Raw genomic sequence first — 26,660 nt, 5'->3', positions numbered from 1 at the left:
GGGCAAGGCTCTGCCCCCAGAGGGTGCTGGCATTGCCCAGGCTGCCCAGGGAATGGGCACGGCCCCGAGGCTGCCAGAGCTCCAGGAGCCTTTGGGCAGCGCTGCCAGGGGTGCCCAGGGTGGGGCTGCTGGGGGGGGCTGGGCAGGGACAGGGGCTGGGCTGGGGGATCCTGGGGGGTCCCTCCAGATCAGGGGATATTCTGTGATTCTAATGAGAATGAGTCAGTTTGCTTTTGGACAGCTCATGTCCTAAGCAGAATGTCTGGGCACCAGGCAGGTGGTGTGATACAGGCAGGTATTTATTCAAAGTGCTTGGGGAAATGTGCAGACACCAAGCCCACCTTTGGGTGGCTGTTTTAGGGGCACAAAAAAGGTGTTCCCTCCTTACTGGGGTACCCCACGCTGTGGCAAGGTGAGCTGTCAGACTATGGCCAGAGGAGGCAGCTCACCCACCTTGTTTTAATTTACCTTTGGCACTGAGCCTTGCCTTTGGAGTGGCTTCCAGCGACTGTCCCTCACATGTGGCAAACACAAATACCCAGTGACCTGAGCATGCAGGCAGATGTGTGGGCTCTGAAGGAGAGAAATGAGGTGCTTGGAGCCTGTTAACTCTCTGGCATTTCTGCTTATCACAGTGAGGGGTGGAGGGAAATTAATGATGTGAAAACAGGCCTGAAGATGAGGGAGGTTTGCCACAGACCAGGGATTTGGACCTGTGACAAAAAGCCCAGGGCAGTGGCATTCAGGTAACACCTGAAGTGTGTCTGGTCAAGGCAAGATCACGGCTCCTGAAGATTATTTAATATTTCTCTGTCTTTCTGGCCCACAAGTTTTGATTTTCATATCTGCCAGGACTCGCCCATGGCGCCCTGTGGTGCTGTGTGGTGCAGGTGCTGGCCATGCACTCCTGCCCCACTGCTCCCCTCATCCCTCAGCCAGCACTGTGTGGCTCTGGTGGCTGTGGAAGATCCACCATCCCTGCTGTCCCCTGGGAGGTGCCCATTTCACACAGCTGTAGGCTTTGGCTCTACACATCGCTCATTTAACCTTGCTTAATTTTGGCTAATCTGAGAACGGATCTCTTTTAATTTTCTGCTGGATGCACTTTGCACTGAGCTATACAGACATTGGGAGGGAGAAGAATTTGTCTAAATTGTTTGTTTTTCCTCGGGAAAAAAGAAATGGAGATTTATGACCAGTTTTCCCTCCCCAGGGCTCTCCCTCAGCAAAGCCCTGCTTCGGTGGCAGAGGTTTGCAGCGATTCAGCACGACAAAAGTTCACACAGTTCAGAGCTCCAACAATTACAGAGGAGCTTTTCTTGGGATTTTTAAAATGTCCTAGACACAATTAAAAGAATTTCTCAGCAAGGAGAGTGCAAGCTGGGGACTCTCCAGCAGATGTAATCACTCAAGGCGAACTTTGTTTGGCTTGGCTGGGCCCTGCCTTCGTTCCACGCTCTTTCATCCCACCACCAGGCTTTGTCTCAGCCTTTGCAGTGTCTCTCTGTCTGTCTTTCCCTCTTTCCATCTGCCCCACATTCCGCTGCAGGCTGAATGGGACAGCCTTAACCTGGCTACTTCCAAGACAAACAGCAAGTCAGATGGAAAAAGGGGGGCCCTTGGCTGTCAGGAGGCTCCGTGGTCACTCACTTCCTAGAATTAAAGGCTGGGAGTTGATCTGTAAGCCAGCCAAGCCAGAGACAATGACTGGGTTCCCATTTTGTTCCTTTGATACTGTCTTAAATATGTGCAATGACTGAGAAAACAAAATTTGCATAAAGCAGAAATCCACTTTCTCATGCAGATCTGTGCTACCCTGTGTCCTCCAGTGTGGATGGCACAGGTGGCAAAGCTCAGCTGTTGTGTCTTACAGGGTTTTGGGAAGCAGACCTGTCCTTAGAGAGCCAAGCTGTAACAATTCCTGGCTATGATGGGACAGTTTTGGTGGCCACATGGATGGGATGGGTACAGCTGCAATTCCGGTGTTGGACTGTCTGGTCCTGGTGAGTCACTTCCAGCTCAGGAGGTTCTGGGATTCTGTAAATCAGCAGGAGAGATGCATTAAAGGCACTGTGACCCCAGGTCAGTCCCAGTGTGTCCAGCCAGGCCCTGGTTTTGTGCCGTGGCTTTGACCAGCCTCTGGACAGGGGTATTGCCTGTCCCACGTGTGACAGGGGTGTGAAGGTGCCTTTCCCTGCTCCAGAACCACCCCTGGACAATGCTGCTGTGCTTTTTGGACGTGAGATTTTCAGCTTTAAACCCCAGAGTGCTGCTGGGCTGTAACCAGCTCGTGGTGATTAGAGAGCAGGTAATGATTGACTGTGTGGTTTGCAGGTTCTGTCACTGATGAAGCTGGGATAAGAAGGGGGCAGAGTCCCTCTCAGGCACTGAGGGACATTTCAAATGCTGCAAAGTGCCTCAGGTCGAGGGGGAGGCTGAGAAGTGCCTGTGAGCTGGTGCTCCTGGGCACAGAGCCCTTGAGAGCAGCCTGAGCTCTGTGTGCAGCCCCAGGGCTGTGGCAGCCCCCACCCTCTGTGCCCACCCCCCCAGAGGGGCCCAGGCAGGGCTTGGGGTGGCAGATATCACACACTGGGCTGGCTCTCTGCTTTCATTCAGCACTGGAACTCGGTACCACACACTAAAGAGCCTTTCCATTGGTATTCACGGCTCATAGAGCAGCTCTGCACGGTTCCTGCGCCTTCCAAGGGAAAGGACTTTTCCATGCATAATTTAATCACGTTCAGCACGGCAGCAGTGGGTCGGTTTTTTTCCGCAGAAAGTCTATAACATCTCATTGGTGAACTCCTATACTTGGAGAACTCGCAGTGCGCTTGCTTATCTCGCTCTCTCAGATAAACACCTCTCAGCATCCTGTTTTTCTTGTGCCATACGAACAGGAAGAGAGCGATTGTTTGAGATGTGCGTCAGTCAGAGCTGGAACCAGGCAGCCCCTTACCCTCCCCATCACCATGGAAACCACCAAATCCCTTCAAACACATTGGTGCTGAGCTGACAGGTATCCTGGCTTTTCCTCCAGGATGTAGCCTCCCCAGAGCCACGATTTTAATGTGCAGGACCTCTCAAAAATAGGGGTTTTTAATTTTATCTAGGAGGTGCAGCTATAAATTTCGGAAGGGAACAGCCATCACAACTTTTGTTTTAAGTAGCAGTGAGATCTTTTATTTGGCCATGGATTTGGTGCTATGAGCAGTGGAAGGGCTCAGAGGCAGCTCTGCAGGCAGTGGCAGTGTGGGGTGAGGGACTGGCCAGGTCCTGCCTGAGCCTTGGGCAGCATCTGCAGCACGTCCTGGACAAGTGGCTTGAGCAGCCTTGGGAAAAGCTGGTCTGCAATCACTGCAGGGTCACCTGGAGAGCTCTGTGTGTGGAGAGAGCAGATTTGGGATTTGGGAGTGATTGGAACTGTTTCTGGAACCTCAGGGTGGGATTTTCAAAAGGTGCAGCAGAAATACGGATGAAGAATGCATTGTTTGAAGGTTCTGAAAATGTGTCAGTGTCAGTGCTGGTCTAGTGGCAGGTGTCCCCTTCCCATGGCAGGGGAGTTGGAATGAGATGATCTTTAAGGGCCCTTCAACAAACTAGTCTGGGATTCTACCAGAGATGGAGTTTTAATCTACCACTCTGAGATGTAATTAGTCAGAGGAAGAAGGAGAAATTCTTTTAACTTAGAGGTTTAACCATTGTTTTGTTCAACATAAGCAAAGCAGTAATTTCCCTCTGCCTTTGGAGGGCTTGGTTCAGCCGGGACAGATGGGTCTCCTCCACTTTGTTAACCCAAGTAAACATGTCACCGTGTCCCCAGGTGCCACATCTCCACCTTTTGTGAGCACTTGCAAGGCTGGTGACTCCTGCACTGCCCAGGGCCTGGCTCCTGTCCCCAGTGACCTGGGAGAGGCCCTGCCCCATCCAGCAATGTGCTGCTGCTGAAATGTGCTCAGGGGAGGAACTGGCTGGAGAAAAGCTGGGAATGTCTTTTATACAAGAATCAAACTATTGTTACTGTTCTCAAAAGAAAGTTGGATGGCTTCAAAATATGTACTACAGCTTTTTAGAATTACCAGGTGGGTTTTTTCAAATAAAACTACTTAGGACACACAGTTAAAGGTTGTTAGGTTTAGAACTTGGGAATTTCCAGAGATGTCTGGAGGCAAAAAATTAGATATAATTTTAGCTCTATGATAGTACTCTGGATCTGATGATTCTTTTCCATCCTGTGCTTGAGTCCTCTGGGGCTGCTGCTGTTCCTGGCAGTCTCAGTCTCTTACATAATTATGAAGTTTCCCCTTTTATTCTGGACAATATCAATTTTCTTCCCCTTTGCAGGGTTGATAAGTTTGAAAGAAGAAATTGTTCGTTTTCTGGAGTGCTGTTTTAGGTGTTTTTAAAGTGAATTTCCATTTCTATGGAAGTGCCATTAACTCAGTGCAAGGGCATTAACTGGCTGTGACAGACCCTCCTGCTCCTGGCCTGAGGAGGTTGGCAGGACAGGGGATGTGAGGAAGGGCTCATTCCAGGGCACTGATTGTTGTCCTCCTTCTGGGAACGTGGTGACTCGCTCCTCACCCTTCCCTCAACACCGAGCTGGTTTATGGGAACAAAACCCAATTCTCTTCATCACTGGAAAAATGCATGGAGCTGGTGCCTAAAGGAAGTAAGGGTAGCCTGGCTGAATTTTTGAAGGAAAAGAAAAACTGTAAGATGAAACTGTGAGTTTTGTTTAAACTCCTCGAACACAGGAGTATAAAGCCTGGTTTGGTCAGGATGGGGATCCACCCAGCTCAGGGCCTTGAGCCACCCCTCTGGCTGTGCCTGGCACGAGGGTGGAGGGAGAGGTGTAAAATGGGAAGGGAATGAGGGACTGCAGTGCTGTGCTCCCCTCCCATGTGTGTCCCCACTGTCCTGTGCCAGAGATTGTCATCCTGGTGCTGCAGAGCCCTTGACACTGGGGTTAGAGCCCCTGACAGAGGAGGAAGCCATGTGAGGGTATTGACCTGCACAAGGTTTATGATTGTTACATTTTTGGGCTTTTATGAAGTTGGATTTCATTACCTGCCTAGAAAGGAACCTCTTGGTGTTATTTTTAGAATTGCTATTTCTAGCATGCTTCACTTCTTGTCCAGCCCTGCACTGAAAGCATCCCCAGATGGCCTCTGTCTGTCTGGGGTGATGTCACACCTTGTTCAGGGTGACAGTGTGGGACAGCTCCTTCACTCCTGGGCAGGGGAAGTTTCTGCTGCCCAGGCTGGTTCATCTCAGGCACTGCAAGGATGTCCCAGAGCTGGGTGACTCCTTGGTGAGGTTTCATTTACATTTGTTGAGCTGGCACTGGCTCTGAAAGGCTCCCTCTGCTCCCATGCTGGGTGTGGTGCCCAGGTGTTGGAAGGGAGGGGATTCTGCCCCTCTGCCCTGCTCAGGTGGGACCCCACCTGCAGAGCTGCCCCAGCCCTGGGCCCTGTGGAGCTGCTGGAGAGATCCAGAGGAGGCCATGGAGCTGCTCCAGGGCTGGAGCCAGGCTGGGAGAGCTGGGGGTGCTCACCTGGAGAGGAGAAGCTCCAGGGAGAGCTCAGAGCCCCTGCCAGGGCCTGAAGGGGCTCCAGGAGAGCTGGAGAGGGACTGGGGACAAGGGATGGAGGGACAGGACTGAGGGAATGGCTCCCACTGCCAGAGGGCAGGGCTGGATGGGATATTGGGAATTGGGAATTGTTCCCTGTGAGGGTGGGCAGGCCCTGGCACAGGGTGCCCAGAGCAGCTGTGGCTGCCCCTGGATCCCTGGCAGTGCCCAAGGCCAGGCTGGACAGGGCTGGGAGCACCTGGGACAGTGGGAGGTGTCCCTGCCATGGCAGGGCTGGCACTGGATGGGATTTAAGGTCCCTTCCAGCCCAAACCAGTCTGGGATGCCGTGCTCTTGCTGTTGCTGTTGCTGTTGTTGCTCACGTGTCTGTACACTCTGGGAGGGAGAGGAATGTGGATGCTCTTGGGGCTGATGTGGGGAGAGGGAGAGGAAAGCCCCTGTTTGCAGCACAGGGCTGTGGCTGTGCTGAGCCTGCCCTGCCCCACAGAGCCTGGGGAGCAGCTCTCCAGGCTCTCCATTGACAAAAAGCACTAAGAAAATAAGAGGGCAATGTCACTGCCTGTTGTGCTCAGCCAAGCGAGCCTTCTCTTTTAATGAGAGTGCATTTTGTTTGATCTGAGCTTTTTGGGGGGGAAATGATGAATTTTAGCCATTAGGAAAACAAAAGGCATGGTTATTTGTAAGGATTGTTTTATAAGAAGCATATGTGTGCTTTATTATTCTTGTGCTTCAAGTGTGGGGATTGTTTTCAGTTGGGAGGCTGCAGTAGAAGAATGTGAACTTCTGACTCACTTAGAAATTGAGCATGTATCAGCCAAATGCTGAGGTTCCTATTATGTTTTCATAACTCAAATTTCTCAGAATGGAAAGGATCTCACTTGCCCTTACTTAGAGAATGATTTTTGTTGCCATTGAGAAAGGCTGGCTTCTTTTTCTAGAAAAACTTCTCTTGCTTTCAATACACTCTTCATTTCCCTTTTCCCTCTCCAGCAGGGCAGTTTCCCCATGTTCTGCCTGTGCACCTCATTCTCCCCCATATTTCTGTTTGAGCCCCTAATTCTGCCTTTTCAATAATGATGTAGTCAGCAGCACAGACAAGGTATGGCTTCACAGAGTGATCCCAGGAAAGTGTGGGCTCAGCTAATGGCACCTGAGGAGTTCTGGCTTTTGTCTAGAGGAACCAAGTGAGGAACATGAGGTGAGCATTGCCTGCAGAACCAGATGCAGCCCCAGCCATTCTGTGGTTGTGTGCTTCATGTAAGCTTATGCAAGGGTATTAGAGAACCCACATTCAGCAGGACCAATTCTGTGACACATGACTGCATGTTGGCACATTAACAGAGTAATGCCTCTAAACCAGAGTCTCATGGAGGAATTGCTGGCCTGCACCTTGCAAGGTGCATCATCGAGTTCAGAGTTTCTGTTAAACCAAGTCTGTGTGAAAGATGATAAAGAACCACAAAAAGATAAGCCTCTAGATACTGACCTCCTCCCTAAAGTGAAGCAGAATATTTCCTGCTGAGTGAAACAGCCATCTCAGTTGGACTGGAATAAAGCTTTGCCCCTGCTCTCAGTACAGGCAGAGAACTGGGCTGGGGTAATCGCTCCAAGCTGACTTTTCCATCTGGCCTATGAACAAAACATAGACTGTTCTGCAGTTCCCAGAGATGCCTGGGCCAGCTTGTGGCAGTGTGTTAGGTGATGTGACCTCTTTATTTCAGAGCCAATCCCAGCTGTGAGAATCTTCATCTGCTGTGGAGAAGCCGCAGGGGCAGGCGAGCAGGAGGTGGCTGTCGTCACAGGGCTGGAGAAACAGAGCAGTCACAGCTGCCTGATGAATGAAGAAATGTGGAACCATTCATCTTGTACAAGGTTTCTGGTGACTGAGAATGAGCTGATGTTCAAAGTCAGGTGATTGCAAGTGAGGAACTCAGAGCATTTTGGGATATTTTCCCCTCCTGTTTGATGTAGATCCTCCCACTGATTGCATTAGTGCAGAAGGGGAATCCAAATGTGTGGATAAAGAGCTGAAGAAACAAGTAAGAAAAGCCTTTCTTTCCTTGGTGAACCTGGGCTCCCAGACCTCCCCAAAGGCTCTGTCTTTAATGTTAAAATGGCAGGGGAGGTGTGTGGTGTGAGGAGCTCAGGGCTGTGGTGGCTGGTGTGGTTCCTTCCCTCCCGAGGTGGGAAGGGCTTGGTGCAGCTGAGTTCAAAGCTCTGTGGATGAGGACACAGCAGCTCAAATGGACACTGAGCCAAGGCTGCAGTGAGCCAGACAGGCCAAATAATGAAGGACCCTCTGCATCTCCTTGCTTCATTTCCTTGCTGCAGGAGTTCAGTAAATGCACAGTTAGCCATTCTCATCATATCTGCCTTTTGTGGGAGGCACAGTGAGGGAATGGGCTGCTGGCATGGGGAGAGAGTCTTTGGAGCTCTGGAAATGGTGCTAAAGCAGAGCAATGTATTGTTTCTGAAATGAAATAGTTTTGTGACATCTGATCCTCTTGTAAATTTGGCTCTGTTGGATTCAGTGGTGGAAGGGGAGCAGGCAGTGCTGGCAGCATTCCCTGTCCCTGCTACCTGAGCCCTGCAGGGAGCACCTCTGGCTGCCTGCACTCCTCGGTGGGGACTCATCACTGCAGCCCGTGGGGATTGGGATCTATCACCAAGTGCTGACTCACACTAACAAACTGAGAGGTTTATTTACGTTACATGTGCTCATTAAAGGGGGCACAGAATGAACACCTGGAAGGTGTCACAATCTGTGGCTTTCTACAGAGGAATTTTGTACCTTTTTAATTTGATCAGCTTATCCTCAGTGGTTCAAATGTAGGCACTAGAAAATGTATCCATTCATTTTTGCTCCATGTAAGTGATATTATTTCTCTGCCTGTTCTTCTGCAAAAGCAGCATACACTTACTGTGAGCTGCAGCCACTTCTGAACAAAATTGAGACAAACTAGGTTTGGATAAGAGACTTTGATTAATTCACACGTAACACACAATTTGTTTGTCCTTAGCTGCAATTTGGATGACCCAGAGTGGGTGTGGGACAGGAGAGGGTGAATGGCTCTGTTCAACCAAACCCCCAGCTTGTGCATTGTCTTCATTGAGGTATTGGAGTTTTAAACTCCAAACGAGACACCTGCCCTAAGGGGGTCATGGAAATACCTTGAATTTTAGTTTTCCTTTCAGAACTACATCTCGAAGACATGTTGAGATAAGCAGGAGTTTTCACTGATAACAGATTCCAGGGATTTATTGGGTCAGAAGGCACACAAAACAATAAGTAATATTAAAAATTCACTGATTGTCTACTGGGTGCGTTGGATATTCCATTAGACATTTATTAAAATTCAGTAAACTTGCAGTACAGGGGACAAGCTGGTTGCCTAAAGAAAACGTAACCATTGTAGGGCAGCAGAGGGGCAGCTCCCACCTCTGCTCTGGGCCAGGGACAGGAGCCAGGGCACGGCTGGGGCTGGGCCAGGGCAGCTCAGGCTGGAGCTCAGGGCAAGGCTCTGCCCCCAGAGGGTGCTGGCACTGCCCAGGCTGCCCAGGGAATGGGCACGGCCCCGAGGCTGCCAGAGCTCCAGGAGCCTTTGGGCAGCGCTGCCAGGGGTGCCCAGGGTGGGGCTGCTGGGGGGGCTGGGCAGGGACAGGGGCTGGGCTGGGGGATCCTGGGGGGTCCCTCCAGATCAGGGGATATTCTGTGATTCCATAAATTTGTAATTCATAATTAACATTTTGTTCTTGACTTTTCCTATCCATGCTTTCAGCTGTGACAGTTTGGGGGCTGTGACCTTGCGTTTCACTCATTTTTTCCACCTTCTTTGGGGTTGCTTTTTTTCATTCAGTATCTTTTCTTCTGCCGACTGTAATTCTTCCAGGTCTTGGGCCACAAGGCATTTAATGGCTTTGGGCACAAACAGAAAGTGTCAGGAGGTGTTTTCCTTGGGAAATTTCCTCCTCTGGGGTTGGATGTCACCCTTTCCTCAGCTTCAGCTGCACAGGTGAATAATGCAGCAGAATTTTGCAAGGACTCCACTGCAAACCTCACCACAAATCCAGTGCTTACCTCAGCAGCCCCCAGGCACTGCTTTTGTTGTGATCACAGCAGGGTTTGAGTGATGGATGCACAAAGGAAATGGAGAGAATGAACAGAAAGTAGTTTATGGTTTTCCTCAAAGGCACTTTTCTAGCTCAAAAATATAAGGCTTGTGGTTTATATGGTTTTGAAATGTAACCACAAACCTTGAGAACTGGAAGACATTTGATTTACCATCTCCTGCAATTTTGGTACCAGGTTCAGGGCAGAACTCATTCATTTTCAGAACGAAAAACAGTCAAAAGAAATGTATTAATGTAAAATGTTTAAAACAGGAACATGCTACTGGGAGAAACTCATTGCCAAAACTTGAAGTCTTTTGTGTCTTGTTGGAGTTGGTGCAGATGTGTCTTTTTGAGATCTCCACCAAAGTGCTCTAACCTTGATTTGGTGAGGCTTTTCCAGCTGTTTTAAGGTCTGCAACTCCCTTTTTTGGGAGCTGTGAAGGGTCCGTGCCAGAGTGAGCACTTTTTCTTGAGCTCAGTCTGGGAACTGGGAAGGCTCAGCTGCCTGGGACACATCTCCTGACCCTCCTCAGCTGCTCAGCTGCACAGCTGGAGCAGGGAGACCTGCTTTCTCTGACTTTCCACACTGGGTTTGGTGTTGGTTTTGTTTGTTTGTTTGGTTTTTGGGGGTTTTTTTTGCCGTTTTTGCCGATTTTTCTTGTTTTTATTTTGCTCATAGAATGCCCCTTGCTAATAGCTGGTTATCTCTTCAGGATGTAGGAGTCTCTGCAGGACTGAAGTTCTCTTTAGTGGAGCTTCTGGGTGTCCTTGGTGGGAATGATGGGGTTTTTCTGGCCACCATGCCCCATACTTGCCTTGTTCTTGTCCAGAGCTAAGCCCAGATGCCCTCATGGGTCAGTTCTGACCATCTGCTTTTCAGTCCCTTTGCTTGATCCCTCCTTCCCTTGTACTTCTCTCTTGCTCCCTGCTGTGTGGAGCAGCCACAAGATCTCCAGGTTTTTCTGGAAGGTTTGTGAAACTCCCTGGATGCTCCTGTTGTTTTTCCTTGGATGTCCTGGTATTAGTTGATTGCTAATTCTCTTCTTCCTTCACGGATGAGGATGGGCAGGTACCTGTCTGGTATCCCACCAGAGTATAGCAGTAGTTATTGATTAATTATCATTTTTCACACTCTAGGGGTGCCAGGAGAACTGTGAGGAGGACAGTCCTCCAAAGAGGTCCTGCAGGAGACTGAGCAGATAAGTTGTTAATTTCTTTCAGGAGGCCTTCACATTTCCATTTTCTGTCTCATCTGGAGGGTACCTGGATGCAGCAGCTCCAGGTGCAGCAGGAGCTGCAGTGTCCTCCCTCTGCTGGAGGAGACAAGGGCACGGGGTGGCTTTGCTCTCCTGTTCATGTCTGGCCCTGGGAGCAGCTGCTCCTGGGTTATTTTGTTATGTTCAGCCCCTGACTGTGCCTCATCTGAGACTCCCAGGAGCCTCACCAGGTGAGGAACAGCTCTGTGCAGACACCAGCAAATTTCTCCATTTCTCTCCTTGTTCAATCCCTGCCCTCTGTCATTGTGAAGCCATTCCCCCTTGTCCTGTCCCTCCAGGCCCTTGTCCCATGTCCCTGTCCAGCTCTCCTGGAGTCCCTTTGGACACTGGAAGGGGCTCTGAGCTCTCCCTGGAGCTTCTCCTCTGGAGCCTCTCCCCCGGATGCGTGTCCCTCCTGTGCTGAGGAGTGGATGCCGTGCTCCAGGGGTGCTCTGTGGAGATCACCCAGCCTGGCTCTGGGGCAGGGAAGGTGTCCCTGTGTCCCCTCAGTGTCACTCGGGGGCAGGGAAGGTGTCCCTGTGTCCCCGTGTCCCCTCAGTGTCACTCGGGGGCAGGGAAGGTGTCCCTGTGTCCCCGTGTCCCCTCAGTGTCACTCGGGGGCAGGGAAGGTGTCCCTGTGTCCCTGTGTCCCCTCAGTGTCCCCCTGGGGCAGGGAAGGTGTCCCTGTGTCCCCGTGTCCCCTCAGTGTCACTCGGGGGCAGGGAAGGTGTCCCTGTGTCCCCGTGTCCCCTCAGTGTCCCCCTGGGGCAGGGAAGGTGTCCCTGTGTCCCTCAGTGTCACGCTGGCACCCCTGGCCTGGTGGGACTGACTGCAGAGATGTTTTCCCCCTGCTGTGTCTGCTCGGGTTTCAGTGGCAGGGAGGTAAGGTAGGAAACAGTCAGTAAGAAAAGGGCTGGGTTTGTTGACTGAGGTTTAGAAAGCTTTTAACAAGTTGAATTATTGGTTGTATGTGAAGTGAAACACTGCTCTCCTAACTGCTCTCATTTCCTGTATCATTCCAGCCTGTTCCCTGCATTAATTACAGCTCAGATTTACAGTGTATTTGGTTACACGCTGCATTGCAGTATCTTTTTTTTTTCTCTGTGTGTATAAATTTCTTTGGGAGTCAGGCCAAGAGGAGAGTGTGCAGATATGCACACACACATGGACTGAATTTGACTGTAATTTGCTAATTTACTGGGGAGAAGAGATCTGGCTTTTCTTCTGTTTTGGTGTAAAAAGAGCCTTTTCTTTTTCCAAAGGAGGAGCAGTAGCTGAGAACAGCCAGTGTTTGGAGAGTTCAACATTTCAGAACAACCAGAGATGAGAGAAAATATTATCTTGTGAATTGTAAATGTGGCATTTTTAATTTGGCTGGTGTTTCCCAGAGGTTAGTGGATAATGGGAATATTATCATGCTCTTGGCTCAACCAGTAATCAGCTTGCTACTTCAAGTATTTTATAAATGCAGTGCCTCAGAGTTCAGCTGGATGAGGTAGAGCCTTTCACAGCTGAAGGAGTTTTTTGTGACCTGAAATATGAAGTGTGATGAGATACTGAGCATGAAATCTAGCATTTGGAAATGAGCTCTTTAGGAATTGTAAAACACAGAAGGCGATTAAAAGGAAGTTTCCTTTTCAGTTTAACATTTTTCTTTTGGCTGTATGAAAACATAAGAGGAGGTGCTTCAGGAGGATTGGTTTGGAGAGTTCATTCAGATTTTTAAATTCATTCTTCATATTTTAACTGTTGATGCTGCAGATGATTTTCATTCAGAATATTTTGTGTCGTGGTTTTATAAGTAAATGATTGTGAATTAAGTAGAATCAGATATCAAACATGTTACTGCTTTTAAAATCAAATATTTCTAAACAATTGCTTTAGAAGTACTGGTGTGATGAATATTGCTATTATGAATAATGGCATGATGACTGTATGAGGAATGATAACACACAAAAGAAATACTGAATGCAAGTGCTGCAATAACTAGGTGAAAAGTAAGAGGAAAATTCCAAATAACCTTTTTTGAAATATTTGATTCTTCTTTGTTTAGCCTTGCCACTTACCAGAGCAGCCTTTCATGGTCCCTCTTGCCTGAATCCCCTTGCAGCCCCATTGTTGTCCAGCCTGGCAGGGCACAGCCCTGGGCACACCCAGGGCCCTGTTGTGGCCCAGAGTCACCCTCTTCCATCCCAGCTGGCCAAGAGCTTCAATGCAGAGCCAGGCACTGAAATCTGTGCTGATCATCCCTCCCCACCTGGGCTGGCTCTCCCAGGAGCCTGGCGAGGGTGGGCAGGGTTAGACTGGAGCTGCCCAGCACAGCCTGGGAGTGCAGGGTGCTGAGTTAAATCCCAGCACAGCCTGGGAGTGCAGGGTGCTGAGTTAAATCCTGTCCAGCACAGCTGGGAGTGCAGGGTGCTGAGTTAAATCCTGTCCATCCAGCACAGCCTGGGAGTGCAGGGTGCTGAGTTAAAGCCCAGCACAGCCTGGGAGTGCAGGGTGCTGAGTTAAATCCTGTCTATCCAGCACAGCCTGGGAGTGCAGGGTGCTGAGTTAAATCCTGTCTATCCAGCACAGCTGGGAGTGCAGGATGCTGAGTTAAATCCTGTCCAGCACAGCTGGGAGTGCAGGGTGCTGAGTTAAAGCCCAGCACAGCCTGGGAGTGCAGGAGCAGGGGTGCTGAGTTAAAGCCTGCCTGGCTGCTGGCTGGGATTTTGTCGGGATTTCAGAGTGCAGGGTTTTACACACTAATCCTGACTGGCAGTTGGAGCTTGGTGCTTTCCAGCATGGAGTAGCAGATTTCTCTGGGGTGAAACAATGCCCCAGTGTGTCTGAGCTGCCTCTACAGAGCCAATAAATCTGTTTTGTTTTGTTTTTCTCCCTCCTTTTCTCTCTTCCCCCTCCTGCAGGCCAGGACCCACTCGAACTGCTGCAAACCCTTCAGCTCCTGTGGACAAAGCAGGAGCTGGGCAAGGTAAGGCTGAGTCCTGCCCACAGCAGCTCTGGATGCTGAGCATGTCCAGGCACAGGACGGGTCAGACCCGCCAGCCTTCAGGGCTGCTTTCATTCCAGCACTCAGGGGAAGAGCCTCTGCATTTGCAGCTACAAGTGAAAAGAAAAGGTAGCTTTGTGTGATGGGGAACAGCTCAGGGGCTCCTAGAAAAGAGCTGGAGTTTCCAGGGCTGAGTTACAGAAGGAATGAAAATCAAAGTTGCTTTTTTTTTGTTTTAAACACTTTTTTGTCCATAAAATGGAGGATCTTGGGGGAAAGGGGAAGAATATTGCTGGTAGCTGAAAAAAATGAGAGTTGAATTTGGTAGGGAAGTATTTTTTGCCAACTGGGTATATCTAAGCTTTCATATTTGAAGTATTCTTTTTTCCTGATTTGGTTGGGTTTTGCGTTTTAGAGTGGTGAATGCAACTTACACTGCTGTCTAAAATTAGTGCTGTTATTTTTATACAGCACAACCTATGGGCTCTACACTGAGATTTTTCATAGGCAGTAAAATATATTTAGTCTAAGTTTGGAAGCTTGAAAACTAGCAAAACCAGCAGGTTGAGTTTTCCATGTTTAAGTCTGTGCTGCTCAGGCAGGTTCAGAAGTGAAATGGTTCCTTTCCTAGGAGGCCCAGAGCCCTGCAGCTCCCACAGAACCTCGTGGAGCATCTCCTGTGTGGAATTGTCAGGGTCAGGGTTAGGCCCCAGCGTGGCTGAGGGCCTGGGGAACGTGCTCCATCCTGGGTGTCTGCAGTGCTTACTCACTGTCCTGGGCTGCTGCTCTTAGACTTTCCATTACTGCTAGTCCGTGGTTGCCAGCTGGAATAAACAACTGCAAACCCAATGTGAGAGGTGCCTTTCCAAATGGTCACTCACTGGGGGAGACTTGAGCTCAGCAACTCTGAAACCTTGAGCTTTCCATCAAGTTTTGTTAGAGTTGGAGAAAAAAAAATATTGTCCTTTAGGTCTGGAGGGCAGTTAATCCCACAAAACAACAGCAGGAAAGAGGAATCATCAAAATCTCTGCACTGGGTACCCTGGGATGTGGATTGGGAAGAAAAATACTCTGGCAAAGAAGAAGCCTCCCATGGACGTGTCCTTTGGCAGAGAGCACTGCAGTGATTCTGCTGGGGATGGGAGAGCTGGAGGATCTCCAGGACCTGTGGAATCACAGACTGGTTTGGTTGGGAAGGAATTTTAGGCTCATCCAGTGCCACCCCTGCCATGGCAGGGACACCTCCCCCTGTCCCAGGCTGCTCCCAGCCCTGTCCAGCCTGGCCTTGGGCACTGCCAGGGATCCAGGGGCAGCCACAGCTGCTCTGGGCACCCTGTGCCAGGGCCTGCCCACCCTCACAGGGAACAATTCCCAATTCCCAATATCCCATCCAGCCCTGCCCTCTGGCAGTGGGAGCCATTCCCTGTGTCCTGTCCCTCCATCCCTTGTCCCCAGTCCCTCTCCAGCTCTCCTGGAGCCCCTTCAGGCCCTGGCAGGGGCTCTGAGCTCTCCCTGGAGCTTCTCCTCTCCAGGTGAGCACCCCCAGCTCTGCCAGCCTGGCTCCAGCCCTGGAGCAGCTCCGTGGCCTCTTTTAGATTCACTCCACAGCTCCATGTCTTTCCTCTGTTGGCCACCCCATTGTCACCTGGGCTTTGCAGGTGCCCAGTGGGGTTTGCAGGTGTGTGTCCCCTCCAGGCTGTGTGCTGAGCAGGAAGGTGTTTCTCAGCTTGGAGGGTGCCCAAGGAAAGGCTTTCTGGAGCAATGGGGAGGGCTGTGGTGAGCCCAGCTGCTGTGGGGGCCACAGCAGGAATGTCCCAGTGGGTTCTGACTTGTGCTGGTCACACTGTCACCAGGACGGGCTGAGCCATGCCCAGGGCTGTGCACCCACACAAAGTGCAGGCTCTGTTTTGGGGGGCTGGGCTGCTCTGCCCTCTGTGTGCAGCTCAGGGGGGTTGTGCTGCTGCTGCCCCCCACACGTCCAGCCCCAATAGCTGAGGTGAGGTGGCTCAGGTCCAGCTCAGCTGCCCCATGGCTGGTGAGTGGCAGCAGCTTCTCTGCCTCTTGCTGTGGGTGCCTGTAGGTCAGTCCTGTCCATAGCTGGGGAAATCAGCCCCTGGGTCTCAAATCAGTGACCATGGGCAGGAATGTGTCTGCCAGGGTGTGACCCTGGTTCTGGAGCATGGACACAAGAAGTGGTCATTTCCTACATAGGAATGGCAGTTTGGGAATAACCAGGAAGCATCAGCAGACTGCCCGGAGCTGTGGGACTAGAAAGAGGGGATCAAAGCTGAATAAAGGACTGTGTAGTTTGAGCATCAGCAACATTTTCCTATTCCCATGATCTGTCAGGCTGTAGAAATCCCCCCAAGGAGCATTCCCTGCCATGGGAATCAATTGAAATGGAAATGGCAATTAGAAAAAAAGTTTGAGAGGAATCTCTCTCTGGCAGAGGGACAGCCAGGCAGCACAGCACCCTTTCCTCTCTGATTTAGGTGTCTTGTGCCCTTTTTGTTCTCTGCCTTTGCCCCTCAGACCACAGCTGCCCTAGCTGAAGGCTTGCTGGGGGGTTTGGGATGAGGCTTTTCCCAGCCCATCACAGCCTCACTGTACAAAGGCCACACTCAGGCAGACACAGCTCGATGGTGGCAGTGCTGGGAGCTGCTCTGCCTGTGCCAGCAGGACCTGCTGTCTGCTGGAGCCCTTCCTGCCAGAGCCCAGGCTCAGTTCCAGCCCAAGGAGGAGCTGAGCTGGGTGGTGGAAGCTCCAAATGTGCTGAAGTGGGGCTTTTGGGGGAAAAAAGCCATTTCCAAACAGTGCAGTGGAGTTGGCGAGTTGCTTTATTTTCCTTTGGCTGTTGTATTGGATGTTTGTGGTTGGATCAGAGCTCATCTTTGCCTTCTCTTGCATCTCCCAGCGAAGTTGGAGCCCTGTGTTTAACATTGCAAACTTTCGCCACAGGGAAAATTACTTAGAGGGAGAAATTTCTTATCTAAAGTCCCATCTCCGTTAGTCATCAGCTTTTTCATACTGCCTTTATAGCCTACTGAGAAAAAACCAGTTTCTGTCATAAACCATAGGTTCTGTGGGTTTTCCAGACATGAAAGACACTCTGGAAAACAACTGTCTTCCAGTAAAAATTGTCGATGAATAAAAAAAGAAAAAATTCATTGGCAAATTTTCTGTAGATTTTATTTTGTTTTCCATGTTGCTCTTCAAACTTTATATTGTTTCCACTGGAAGCTCCGAATGGGGCCATGAATCCAGTAAATTACAAGTGCTGGCTGCAGCAGGAATGAGCATCTTTTGGATTTGGCTTTTTAGCCAGAAAAGAAAGAGAGCAGCTGCTCTCAGTGATTTCTGGTTTTGTGTCTCTCTCTCGCCCTGCTCCACGCTGGTGATGTGCCATGCAGTGAGAGGTCCTGTGTGGGTACTGAGGATGCCACCTCCTCACCCTGCCAACCCTCCCAGCTCCCTGGAAACTACTTCTAATGTAAACATTATAGAGATACTGCTCAGTACTGCTAATTTATCACTTCTACCAGATGGGGAGTAAGTAGCCTATTAACATTCACAAAGTGAGAGTCCAATTCCTTCACATTTCTAAACACATCACCCTGGGATTCCTAAGATTTATGGCATGGAGTTTTCCCATGTTCTGAGCCCCTTTGTGGGGCCTTTAGGCTCATGGAGGTGTGCAGGGGCAGGAGGTGCTCAGGGAGCTTTTGGGGGAAGGAGCACAGATCTGGAGGATGACAATCTGACAGAATTTGAACTCAGATATTTCATTCACTTTGATCTGAGTGTAAAATCCAAACTAGTTTGAGACTAATTTTGTGGGCACTATTGTGGCTGAAGTGGGCATAAGGTTAAATGTGCAGGTTTGTGGTGCAGCCATGAGGATGGGCTCTTGTTCTACACCTTGCAGGTATCTTAGAAGAGCAGGAGGTTTTTGAGCCCACTTCTCTACCTTCAATATTGCCATTTTCCCAATAACACCCCTCTCTCCAGCTCACTCCTCCCCCTCCCCCAAATCCCAAGCCCCTTTGTCTGCCCCACAGAACAACTTCTCTGTCTTTATGGGATAATTAGTGTGGACAATTGCTGCTTTTCCCATTGGGTTTGAGGTGCAGTGAGCCATGAAGGAATCTGTAATGACATGAAAAGTCACTGGAGGCGCGGATGGTGGCTGAATAGCAACAGTTACCTCTCTGAATAGATTAAATTAAAAAAATAAAGCTTTGTGTTCAGCTGGGGGAAGGGAGGATTCACTAATCTTTTTGTACATGACAATGTGGTTTTGTATCTCGGCAGCTCAAGGAAGAAATCAGGCGGGGCTTTGCCAGACTGGAGGACCCTTTGGCAGCACTCCTGGCCATGCTGGAGAGCAGCAGCGACTGGAAGGGGAAAGGGCATTCCCTGGGGTATTGCATCACCACCGAGCTGCAGCTTTGGATAAAAGCACATCCTGCTGTCCCACAGGTTAGCAAAAGAGAAAGCAAGAGAGCTGGAAGAGAGGAGAGAACAATTGATTGCAATTTTCCTCAAGTATCTCTAGTTTCACTTTATTCCAAAGTCCAGTATCTTCTCTGTAGCCTTACACAGAGTGTGACAAGGTGTGAAACACAGCGAGATGTTATCTGTGGCATGCTGGCCTGAAAATGAAATCATATTGGGAGCTGTGCTGCCAGAGCTGTTTCCCCTCCAAAGCTGGGATTTCATCTCTCCAGATCAAACCACTTTGATCTTGCAGCGTTGCTCTTGCAGCCTTTCCAGGCTGGAGGCTCTCCCACTGGAACCCACATCCCTGCTGTCAGGAGAAACCCAGTTGCAGAAATTTGCTCTGTGTGTTCTTCCAGCTCTGCAAATAGAAGCCAGTTACTTTAGGATTGCTTAATTCCTGCCATATGGTGGGAATGCAGAAAATGGGAACAGCCTGCCTTTTCAGCAGCTGGATGATTGGTTCTGTAAAGTTGGGTCATCAGATTATATGTCCTAATGTTTACCATTCCTTCTGCCTTCAGATATTCTGACCTACTGAGTTTTTCTCTTTTCTCTGAGATTTTGGCTCTGAACTGCAGGATACTTTTATATTTGTGTTGCTTCCTTTCCCATTTTTCCAAATGGCTCTGGTTACATATAGAGTTCTGCCATTACAGGATCGGCAAAGTGCTACTGGCACTGAAATTCCTGTGTCATGAGTGAATGTTCATGTGGGAGCACAAGGATTTAAATACCTGTGTCTGTGCATTTTTTGATGGTACTTTTGCTTTCCCTACCCTTCATGCACCCAGCAGCAAGCCTGGGAATGAAAATTGAATTCTTATGTCTGATAGGTGAGATCTCCCTGGATGGGAGTCGCTGGATTCAAAGATTTTCTTCTGGGAACCAGGGGGGAGAATTTCTGAAGAGCTCTGTTAGCACAGAGGGCATTTTTCCAGTTTCAGATTTTACTTTTGCACAAGGCCCTATCCCTTCTCCAGAATCACCCCACAAACATTTCATGTTCTTAAAGTGGGTGCTGTGGAAAAAATGTGCATCATATTGTTGTGATTTCTGCCTGCAGACTCCGTGGGGAAATCGGAGAATCCCTTCCAGAGGAATTTGCTTGCTCTGTTTAAACAAGCTGTGCTTTCAACCACCGTTGAATCGCAGCCATCTTTACCAAAGATGTTTGATTGTTTTTTTCGTTGTTTTTTGAAGTCTGGCACCAAGCTGAAGAAGCTGCAGGCCCGTGTGCTCGGAATGCTCTCCCAGTGCCCAGCTAATCTGCTTGACCCCCTGATTAGCATTTACCAGCTCCACACAGCAGACCGGAACTATTTGCTTGAACATGTCAGTCTTCTTTATCTCCAGGGCAATTACAAAGAGGTGGGTCATGTCTTTCAAATAAATTTACCTTGCCAGCTCTCTGTGAATGTCTGTGTCCTTTTTTTTGGATGCATTTCAATGTGAATTCCATTTCATCCCAGCAGCTGCACGCTGTGAATGCTGCAGCTTAGTGTGCTCTTCCCATGTACAGGAGCAGCCTGGGCTCAACCTTGGCTTTTCTGCTGACTGAGGACAGAATGCCTGGGAATCCTCCCTCCACTGCTTTGCTGACCTTTGAAAGTAATGGGTTAATAGGCTTTAATTTGGAGAATTTAAGAGGATGGCTGTATTCTTTTTCGTTTTCCTTGTCCTTAGAAAGAAAAGAAGGGATTTTAGTCCTTGGTCATAGACCTGCTGTGCTATCTCCAGCCCACCTGCAGCCAGAGGGCTTGGAAAACCTCACTGGTCCCATGTGATTGCCCCAACCTTAGGTCTCAGTTGGAGGAGTTTTGAAGCCTCTTTACCACTGAGGCTCATATTCCAAATGTGTAACACCTCCTGTGTGTGTGTCTGGGTGGTTGACACAAGCAGGAGTTCACCAGACCCAGGATCTGGTGTGCTTTACCCTGTTTCACAGCACTGCAGCATCTCCAGCATGGTTGCCCCAGCCCTGGAATTGTTCCAGGCCAGCTTGGACAGGGCTTGGAGCAACCTGGGGTAGAGGAAGATGTCCCAACCCATGGTAGGGGGTGGAACTGAATGGTCTTGAAGGTCCCTCCCAAGTATTCTATGATCTTTCTTTTTTAAAGGCAAAACAGTTTATTTTTCTCCCTGAAGCATGATTCATTTGGATGGTATATAACAACTTGACCTTGTTAAGCAAAAGTAAAAATTAAAACAGCATTCTTAAAATCTTAAAAATAGCAATCATAAAACCCTAAAATTCTTCAGTACAGCTGAATTCCCAGGTGACATCCTGGAATCCCATTCTTTTTGATTTCTTCAATACTGAAACAAAGATATTTTGTATTTGTTTTGAAGTTCCCTGGTAGTGCTTGAGAGTTAGTCTTGTGCTCAAAAAGTTTTTGAATGTGACCATTTGACAATTACAACATGAAGAAATGTCTTATTTGATTATATTCAAGTGGGATTTTTAGGTTCATGGCTCCAAAAATATTTGTTGTTTTCTTTAGAAATACAGTTCTTTCTAGATCCAGCTTTGGAAAGCTCTAGATTTTTTGGTGGAATTGTTGTTCTGTTTTTTCTTCCACAGCAGAGATCATTTACTGCTCATTCCCAGTATGAAGAATAGGAAACCTCAACAGCTTCTCACTCTCAGCCATAGCTTTCTTCTGGCTTTCTTTTGTTACCCGAAGGATGAATGGAATTCCCTTCAAAAATAACAGGAAGTCTTTTACTGCCCTTGGGGACTGAACATACCTAAGTCAAGCTAACCCCAAACAACCTGGAGCTGGGGCTCTGAGCATTGCAGTGGCTGTGGGTGTCCATCTGTCCTTCCCTTCCCCATCTCTCAGCCGGGGCAGTGAAGCAGACTCACATGTAGGATTGTTGGTTCTTCAGTCTCTCATCTGAAAGGATAGAAATCCATACCAATCCTGACTGCCATTATTTATTTTCTTGCTGTGTTTGCAATAAAACACCAGGCATTTTACAGTTCAGTACTTAAAAGGGTTTATAAAAAAGAGGGAGATGACAATTTTCATGGGTACATAGTGATAGGATAAAGGCAACTGTTTTAAGCTGAAAGAGGAGAAATTTAGATGGGGTATCAGGAAGAAATCCCTCCCTGTGAGGATGGGCAGGCCCTGGCACAGGATGCCCAGAGCAGCTGTGGCTGCCCCTGGATCCCTGGCAGTGCCCAAGGCCAGGCTGGGCAGGGCTGGGAGCTCCTGGGGCAGTGGGAGGTGTCCCTGCCATGGCAGGGGATGGAGCTGCTCAGGCTTTCAAGTCCCTTCAAACCCAAACCGGTCTGGGGTTCAGTGATTTATCCTAGAGCAGGTAATTCCCTTTGTCTGTGGTGTGCAAACCGTGAATGTCCTCTGCCCTGAGAGTTAAGGCTCCTTTCCCTCATGGAGGCTTTGGAGAAGGTTCCCTTTGGGATTCCAGAGTCCCCTGGGGGTGCCTGTGGCAGCTGTTTGTTGCTGCAGCACCTCTGTCCCTCCCTTAGCCTGGATTTGGGGAGCTGGTTGGAGGCTGAGCCCGGGGCTCGGGGCAGGGCTGGCTCAGGAGAGGGGACAGGGGACAGGCTGTGGCTGTGCTTTAGCAGCAGGAGCTGTGCTGAGGAGGCACCTGCAGGGGAGCAGCGCCAGCGGATGGCACTGTGCTCCCGGGATGCAGGGAGCAGGCACTGGGAGCTGGGGAGCAGCGGGGATGTGCAACTGGGGTTTGAGGTGTCCGGGCTGTCTGGCCTTTTATCTTTATCTTCTTTTGTGATGGGACCGTGCAGCTGCTGGAGCAGCAGTGAGAGCTCTGAGAGTGCAGTGAGAGCACTGAGGGCTCCCAGCTCTGCTCCTTGTGGGCCACGTGGCGTGGGGACATGGGAGGGTTCAACATTCCCACTCAGGGAGTTCCAGTGAAGCTCAGCAGCCTTGTCCCCTTCCCAGAACCCCTCTGAAGGCAGCTGTGGCTCCATGCCACCCTCCACCTGGGCTGTGCCAGAGCTGCCAGAGCCCTGCTGGCTGCAGGAGCCGGGGCACGGCGTGGGGAAGGGTCTGGGGACCAGGGGAACACCGTGTGGGAAGGGTGCTGGCTCTGAGAGGACGTGCCATGGGAATGCCCTGGATCAGTGCTGTGTGGGAAGGGCACTGGGTGGCAGTGGATTTGGTGTGAGAAGGGCACTGGGATATTTGGTGAGGGGAGGGTGCTGGGTGCTGCTGGATTTGGAGTGTGTGGGAAGGGTGGTGGGTGTTTCTGCTGTGGGAAGGGCACTTGGGTGTCAGTGGAAGTGGAGCAAGAAGGACTCTGGATGGATTTGGTGTGGGAAGGAGACTGGGTGTTCTGGTGTGGGAAACGTGCTTGGTTTGGGGAAGGACACCCTATTCTGGAAGGACAGTGGGTATTGTGGTGTGGAAGGACACCCCATTGTGGCATGGAAGGGAGCTGGGTTTGGAGTAGGACACCCTGTTGTGGCACGGAAGGGTGCTGGGTGTTGTGGTGTGGAAGGACACTGTGTCTGGGGTAGGACACCCTATTGGGGCACGGATGGGCACTGGGTTTGGGTAGGACACTGTGTCTGGGGTAGGACACCCCATTGAGGCGCAGATGGGTGCTGGGTTTGGGTAGGACACTGGGTTTGGAGTAGGACGCTGTGTTTGGGGTAGGACACCCCATTGGGGCGCGGATGGGCGCTGGGTTTGGGTAGGACACCCTTTTGGGTGTGGTAGGGCTCTGGGTGTTGTGGTGTGGAAGGACACCCCGTTGGGGCACGGAAGGACGCTGTGTTTGGGGAAGGACGCCCCATTGGGGTGTAGGAGGGCGCTGGGTGCCGCAGCACAATGCCGGGATTCAGCAGACCGGGGGTAATGCAGCGCGAGCGGGGCTGCGAGAGGCCCTGAATAGGCCAGGCTGTGCTGGAGAAGAATGAGGGGTAGGCAGAAGGCAAGCTAGTGTTTCATGGTCATCTTATGTTACACTTCAGCCTTTCAAAGAGTGTCTGGGGCTGCTTGAATGAACCTCTCTTGCACTGCGAATGCGGGAGCCCGCAGACAAAGGGGACTCTTGTCACTCGCAGGCCCCTTTGGGGAATAAAAGCCATTGTCACATGAACAGGGGCAGTCTGGCAGGCTGTGCATGCTTCAGTGCCCCATGATATCGCTAAGTCTCAGCAGAAATCACATTCAGGGCCCTGTCAGCTTTGATTAGCGGGGTCTCATGACTTAATGTGCTGCGATATTTCATGTCTAAGGGTGGCGGCTGTCTTTCTGGGGGATGAATGCCCTCTATTGTCCACTGAGTTATTTTATTTACATTTTTTAAACAGCTTATAAAGGTAAAAAGATAGCTGTGCTTAAAGAAGAAAATCAAATTCCTTTGCTTCTGGATCAGCAGTGAGTGCTGCTCGGGTCAGATACAGTGAAACTTGTTTTCACAGTCAGCATCAAAGTTCTCGTCTTGTTTAACAGCTTTATAGTAAATTCTGAACAGGTGGCAGTGGAGCTGGGTTTAGGAAGGAAACAATAAATAATCTTTTTAGCCTCTGACAAGCAGAAATATTCCTGGGCCTGAGAGACCTCCCACTCCAGCCTCTGTGTCAGTGATTCGCAGAGTTTCTCTCCTCTTCATCACTTTGGTTCTTAAAAAAGAATATTGGGTTAAGCCAGTAGTATTTTATATTTAACAGAATTTTCAGTTACTGTCTGTTCAGATTTCTCTGTTTTCAAAAGCAGAGTATATTTTTTCATCTAATGTTTTATCCATCAATTTCTAGAAATAATGAAGGCTTGTATGTTAAATGTGGTTCATGTTTGCTCTTTCAATTAAGATAACGTGGGTTATCTGGTAGAGTTCAGTTAAAATTTGACATAAACTATGTTGGAATACCCAGAGAAAAAATTGTGTAGACAGAGAACTGCAGGTTTTGGTCAGCAATACTGCTACAGACATAATAGGGTGATTGACCAGAGTTAAAGGAGCACAAATTCTCAGAAGTGTAAAATGCCCATCATAACCTTCAGTTTCAGTGCAGGGATTTTGTGACCAGAGCCAGGGGTGTTGGTGTTTGTAGCCCTCCTTCATCCATGGTGCTGGACTACACACCGTGTATCTCTGCAGATCTGTCAGCAGAGATCAGTGTTAGCATTGATTGAGCACATTAATGGATAATCAGATTTTTGATTCCTCACTCTGGCTCTTTCTGAGCTGTTCTCAGGCCAGGGAAAATGTCTCTGATATTGCTTCTTATCTCCATTCACCACCTTAATTATACAAAGGCATGTTCAGCTCTTACTTTTTTTTAAAGTGTGTTCATTTGTATTTCCTTTTTTCTTTTAAATTAAGAATCATATTGGCTCAGAAGCCCAAGGAAAATGTTACAGCAGTTGTTTCACCCATAAAGATGATGATGTTTCAGTATCCACCCCTTTTTCCTCTGAGCATACCCTGCTGCTGCTGCAGAGGCACGTGGCCTGCCCGCTGGTGCCCATGGGCCATGCTGCCCTTCCCAGCCTCCAGAGCCACCTCTGCCCTGGGCTGGGCCTGGGCAATGCTGGGAGTCATAAATGAGATGGCAGATTGCTGCTCCCACTGCCAGAATGTCTGGGCTCTGGGACAGCCCTGGGGATGTGCAGCAGATCCAGCTGTGCAGAGTCTGGGTCTGCTGAGGTGGGCAATGCTCAGGGAATGAGCCAAGCAGTTAAACCCCACCTAAAACTGCTGAGTGACCTGAGGGACACATATCAGAGAGGTCAGGCTTTAGTTCCCTCTTCCCCTCACCTGTGCAGATTCCAGCCTGCACTTGTACCTCTCTCCCTCTACCTCCAATTCTTTGGCTGGGAATAACCTGTCACTGCTCCATGTTGATGGTCTCACTCTTCCCTGCTTCCCTGAGTGTGGACCTGAGGAATGCTGTGTTTCCCTGGTTTCTGCAGACCTTCCCACAGCCAGCTGTGTATGAAGTGCCCTTTGAGCAGGAAGCAATCAACCATCGAACCTGATGTCATCCCCTTGAAGTGATGCACTCTGAGAGCTCAGCAAAGCTGATTAGCCTCAAGTTTGAAATGAGTGATTCCCAAACACAAAACAGATGTGCCCAATGATTAATACCTGGTGTGCCTTTTACTCAATTATTTCTGCCATTATCCAGGCTTTGATCACTGTGATTTTCTTGGAGTTGACATTGGTTCCTCCTCTGCAAAGTCTCCTTCTGTTGTTTTGTTTATTCTTTGGGTTTTCAGAAATTCCCTCACCGTGTGTTCAGAAATAGTGCACTCAGTCAGGCACAGCCATCTCTGTGTTTGTGCTGTCCCAGCTCACGTGCAGCAGAGCCAAGAGCAGGAGTCATCAGCACCCACTGGTGTCTGTCCTGCCTCAGCACTCCAGGCACTTCTCCTGCACGAGGCAATTCCTCTGCTGCAAACCCCACCGTGGGAAAACTGCAGAAATTGTCAGTGCAGACACCACCCAAGTGCACATGCCCTTGCAGATAAGATCTTGTGTGGCTTCCTGCACCTCGTACTGTACGTGGAAAGAATAGTCATTTTTCGATGAGACAGAGCCAACTGCATTCAAAACAAGCCAGGAGGAGCAGGTATTGGTGCAGGGTGTCTGTGCTCCAGAGCACTCCCCACTTTCCCATGCTCGTGGGTTGCATTTGCGTGACTGCAGGAGAGTTCTGCTGCTCGTGCCTGGGCCTGAACATGTCAGGTTTAGGAAACTTCCCCCATCCTTTGGTCAGTGCACCTACACCTGGGTTAGGTGGAATTCAGTGTCATGTTGCCTAGCTTTCAATTGTGCCCCAGACTCAACCAGCCCTTTGCTGTATTTTAGGGATTTATCCTTGGCATACAAAACTATTAGAAAATGTCCAGATGGGATTTTTGCATTCACCATCATTAAGTCAAACAATGGGCCAAAGCTCCCCAAGGATGAGGAGACTCAGGGGCTTGGACAGAGTTGGATCAGGCAATGGCCATCAGCTTTTCTCCTGCCCTAAGCAGTGCATGCAGTGCATTCATCACATCCTGCTCCCAGGCACCCTTGGGGGTTCAAGGCAAGAGAGGGACCAGCCTCCCCCAGGTTTGTTGTCATCTGTGGGAGTTTAGTACAGGTTGAACATTTTTATGTGCTTCAATAATGATAATTATTGCTGTTATTAGATTATGCTAGAAACTCTCTGTGGATGAAACATATTTTTGTGCAAAGGCTCCTTGTACCACCAGCCATG

General features: G+C 49.6%; 1 protein-coding gene across 2 annotated transcripts in view; it reads left to right on the top strand.

The window, feature by feature from the left end:
* EXD3 (exonuclease 3'-5' domain containing 3) overlaps nucleotides 1-26,660 on the top strand; it is a 251,090-nt gene that overhangs the window by 61,240 nt on the left and 163,190 nt on the right. For both annotated transcript variants that reach the window (XM_059486425.1, XM_059486426.1), the window contains exons 4-6: nucleotides 13,869-13,933; nucleotides 18,263-18,430; nucleotides 19,652-19,819. In XM_059486425.1, coding sequence (XP_059342408.1) covers nucleotides 13,869-13,933; nucleotides 18,263-18,430; nucleotides 19,652-19,819 — 401 coding nt within the window. The remainder of the gene's footprint in view (nucleotides 1-13,868; nucleotides 13,934-18,262; nucleotides 18,431-19,651; nucleotides 19,820-26,660) is intronic.

This window comes from Ammospiza nelsoni, chromosome 20 (genome assembly GCF_027579445.1).
Source record: "Ammospiza nelsoni isolate bAmmNel1 chromosome 20, bAmmNel1.pri, whole genome shotgun sequence".
Taxonomy (NCBI): Eukaryota; Metazoa; Chordata; class Aves; order Passeriformes; family Passerellidae; genus Ammospiza; species Ammospiza nelsoni.
This window is presented reverse-complemented; position numbering and strand designations above follow the sequence as displayed.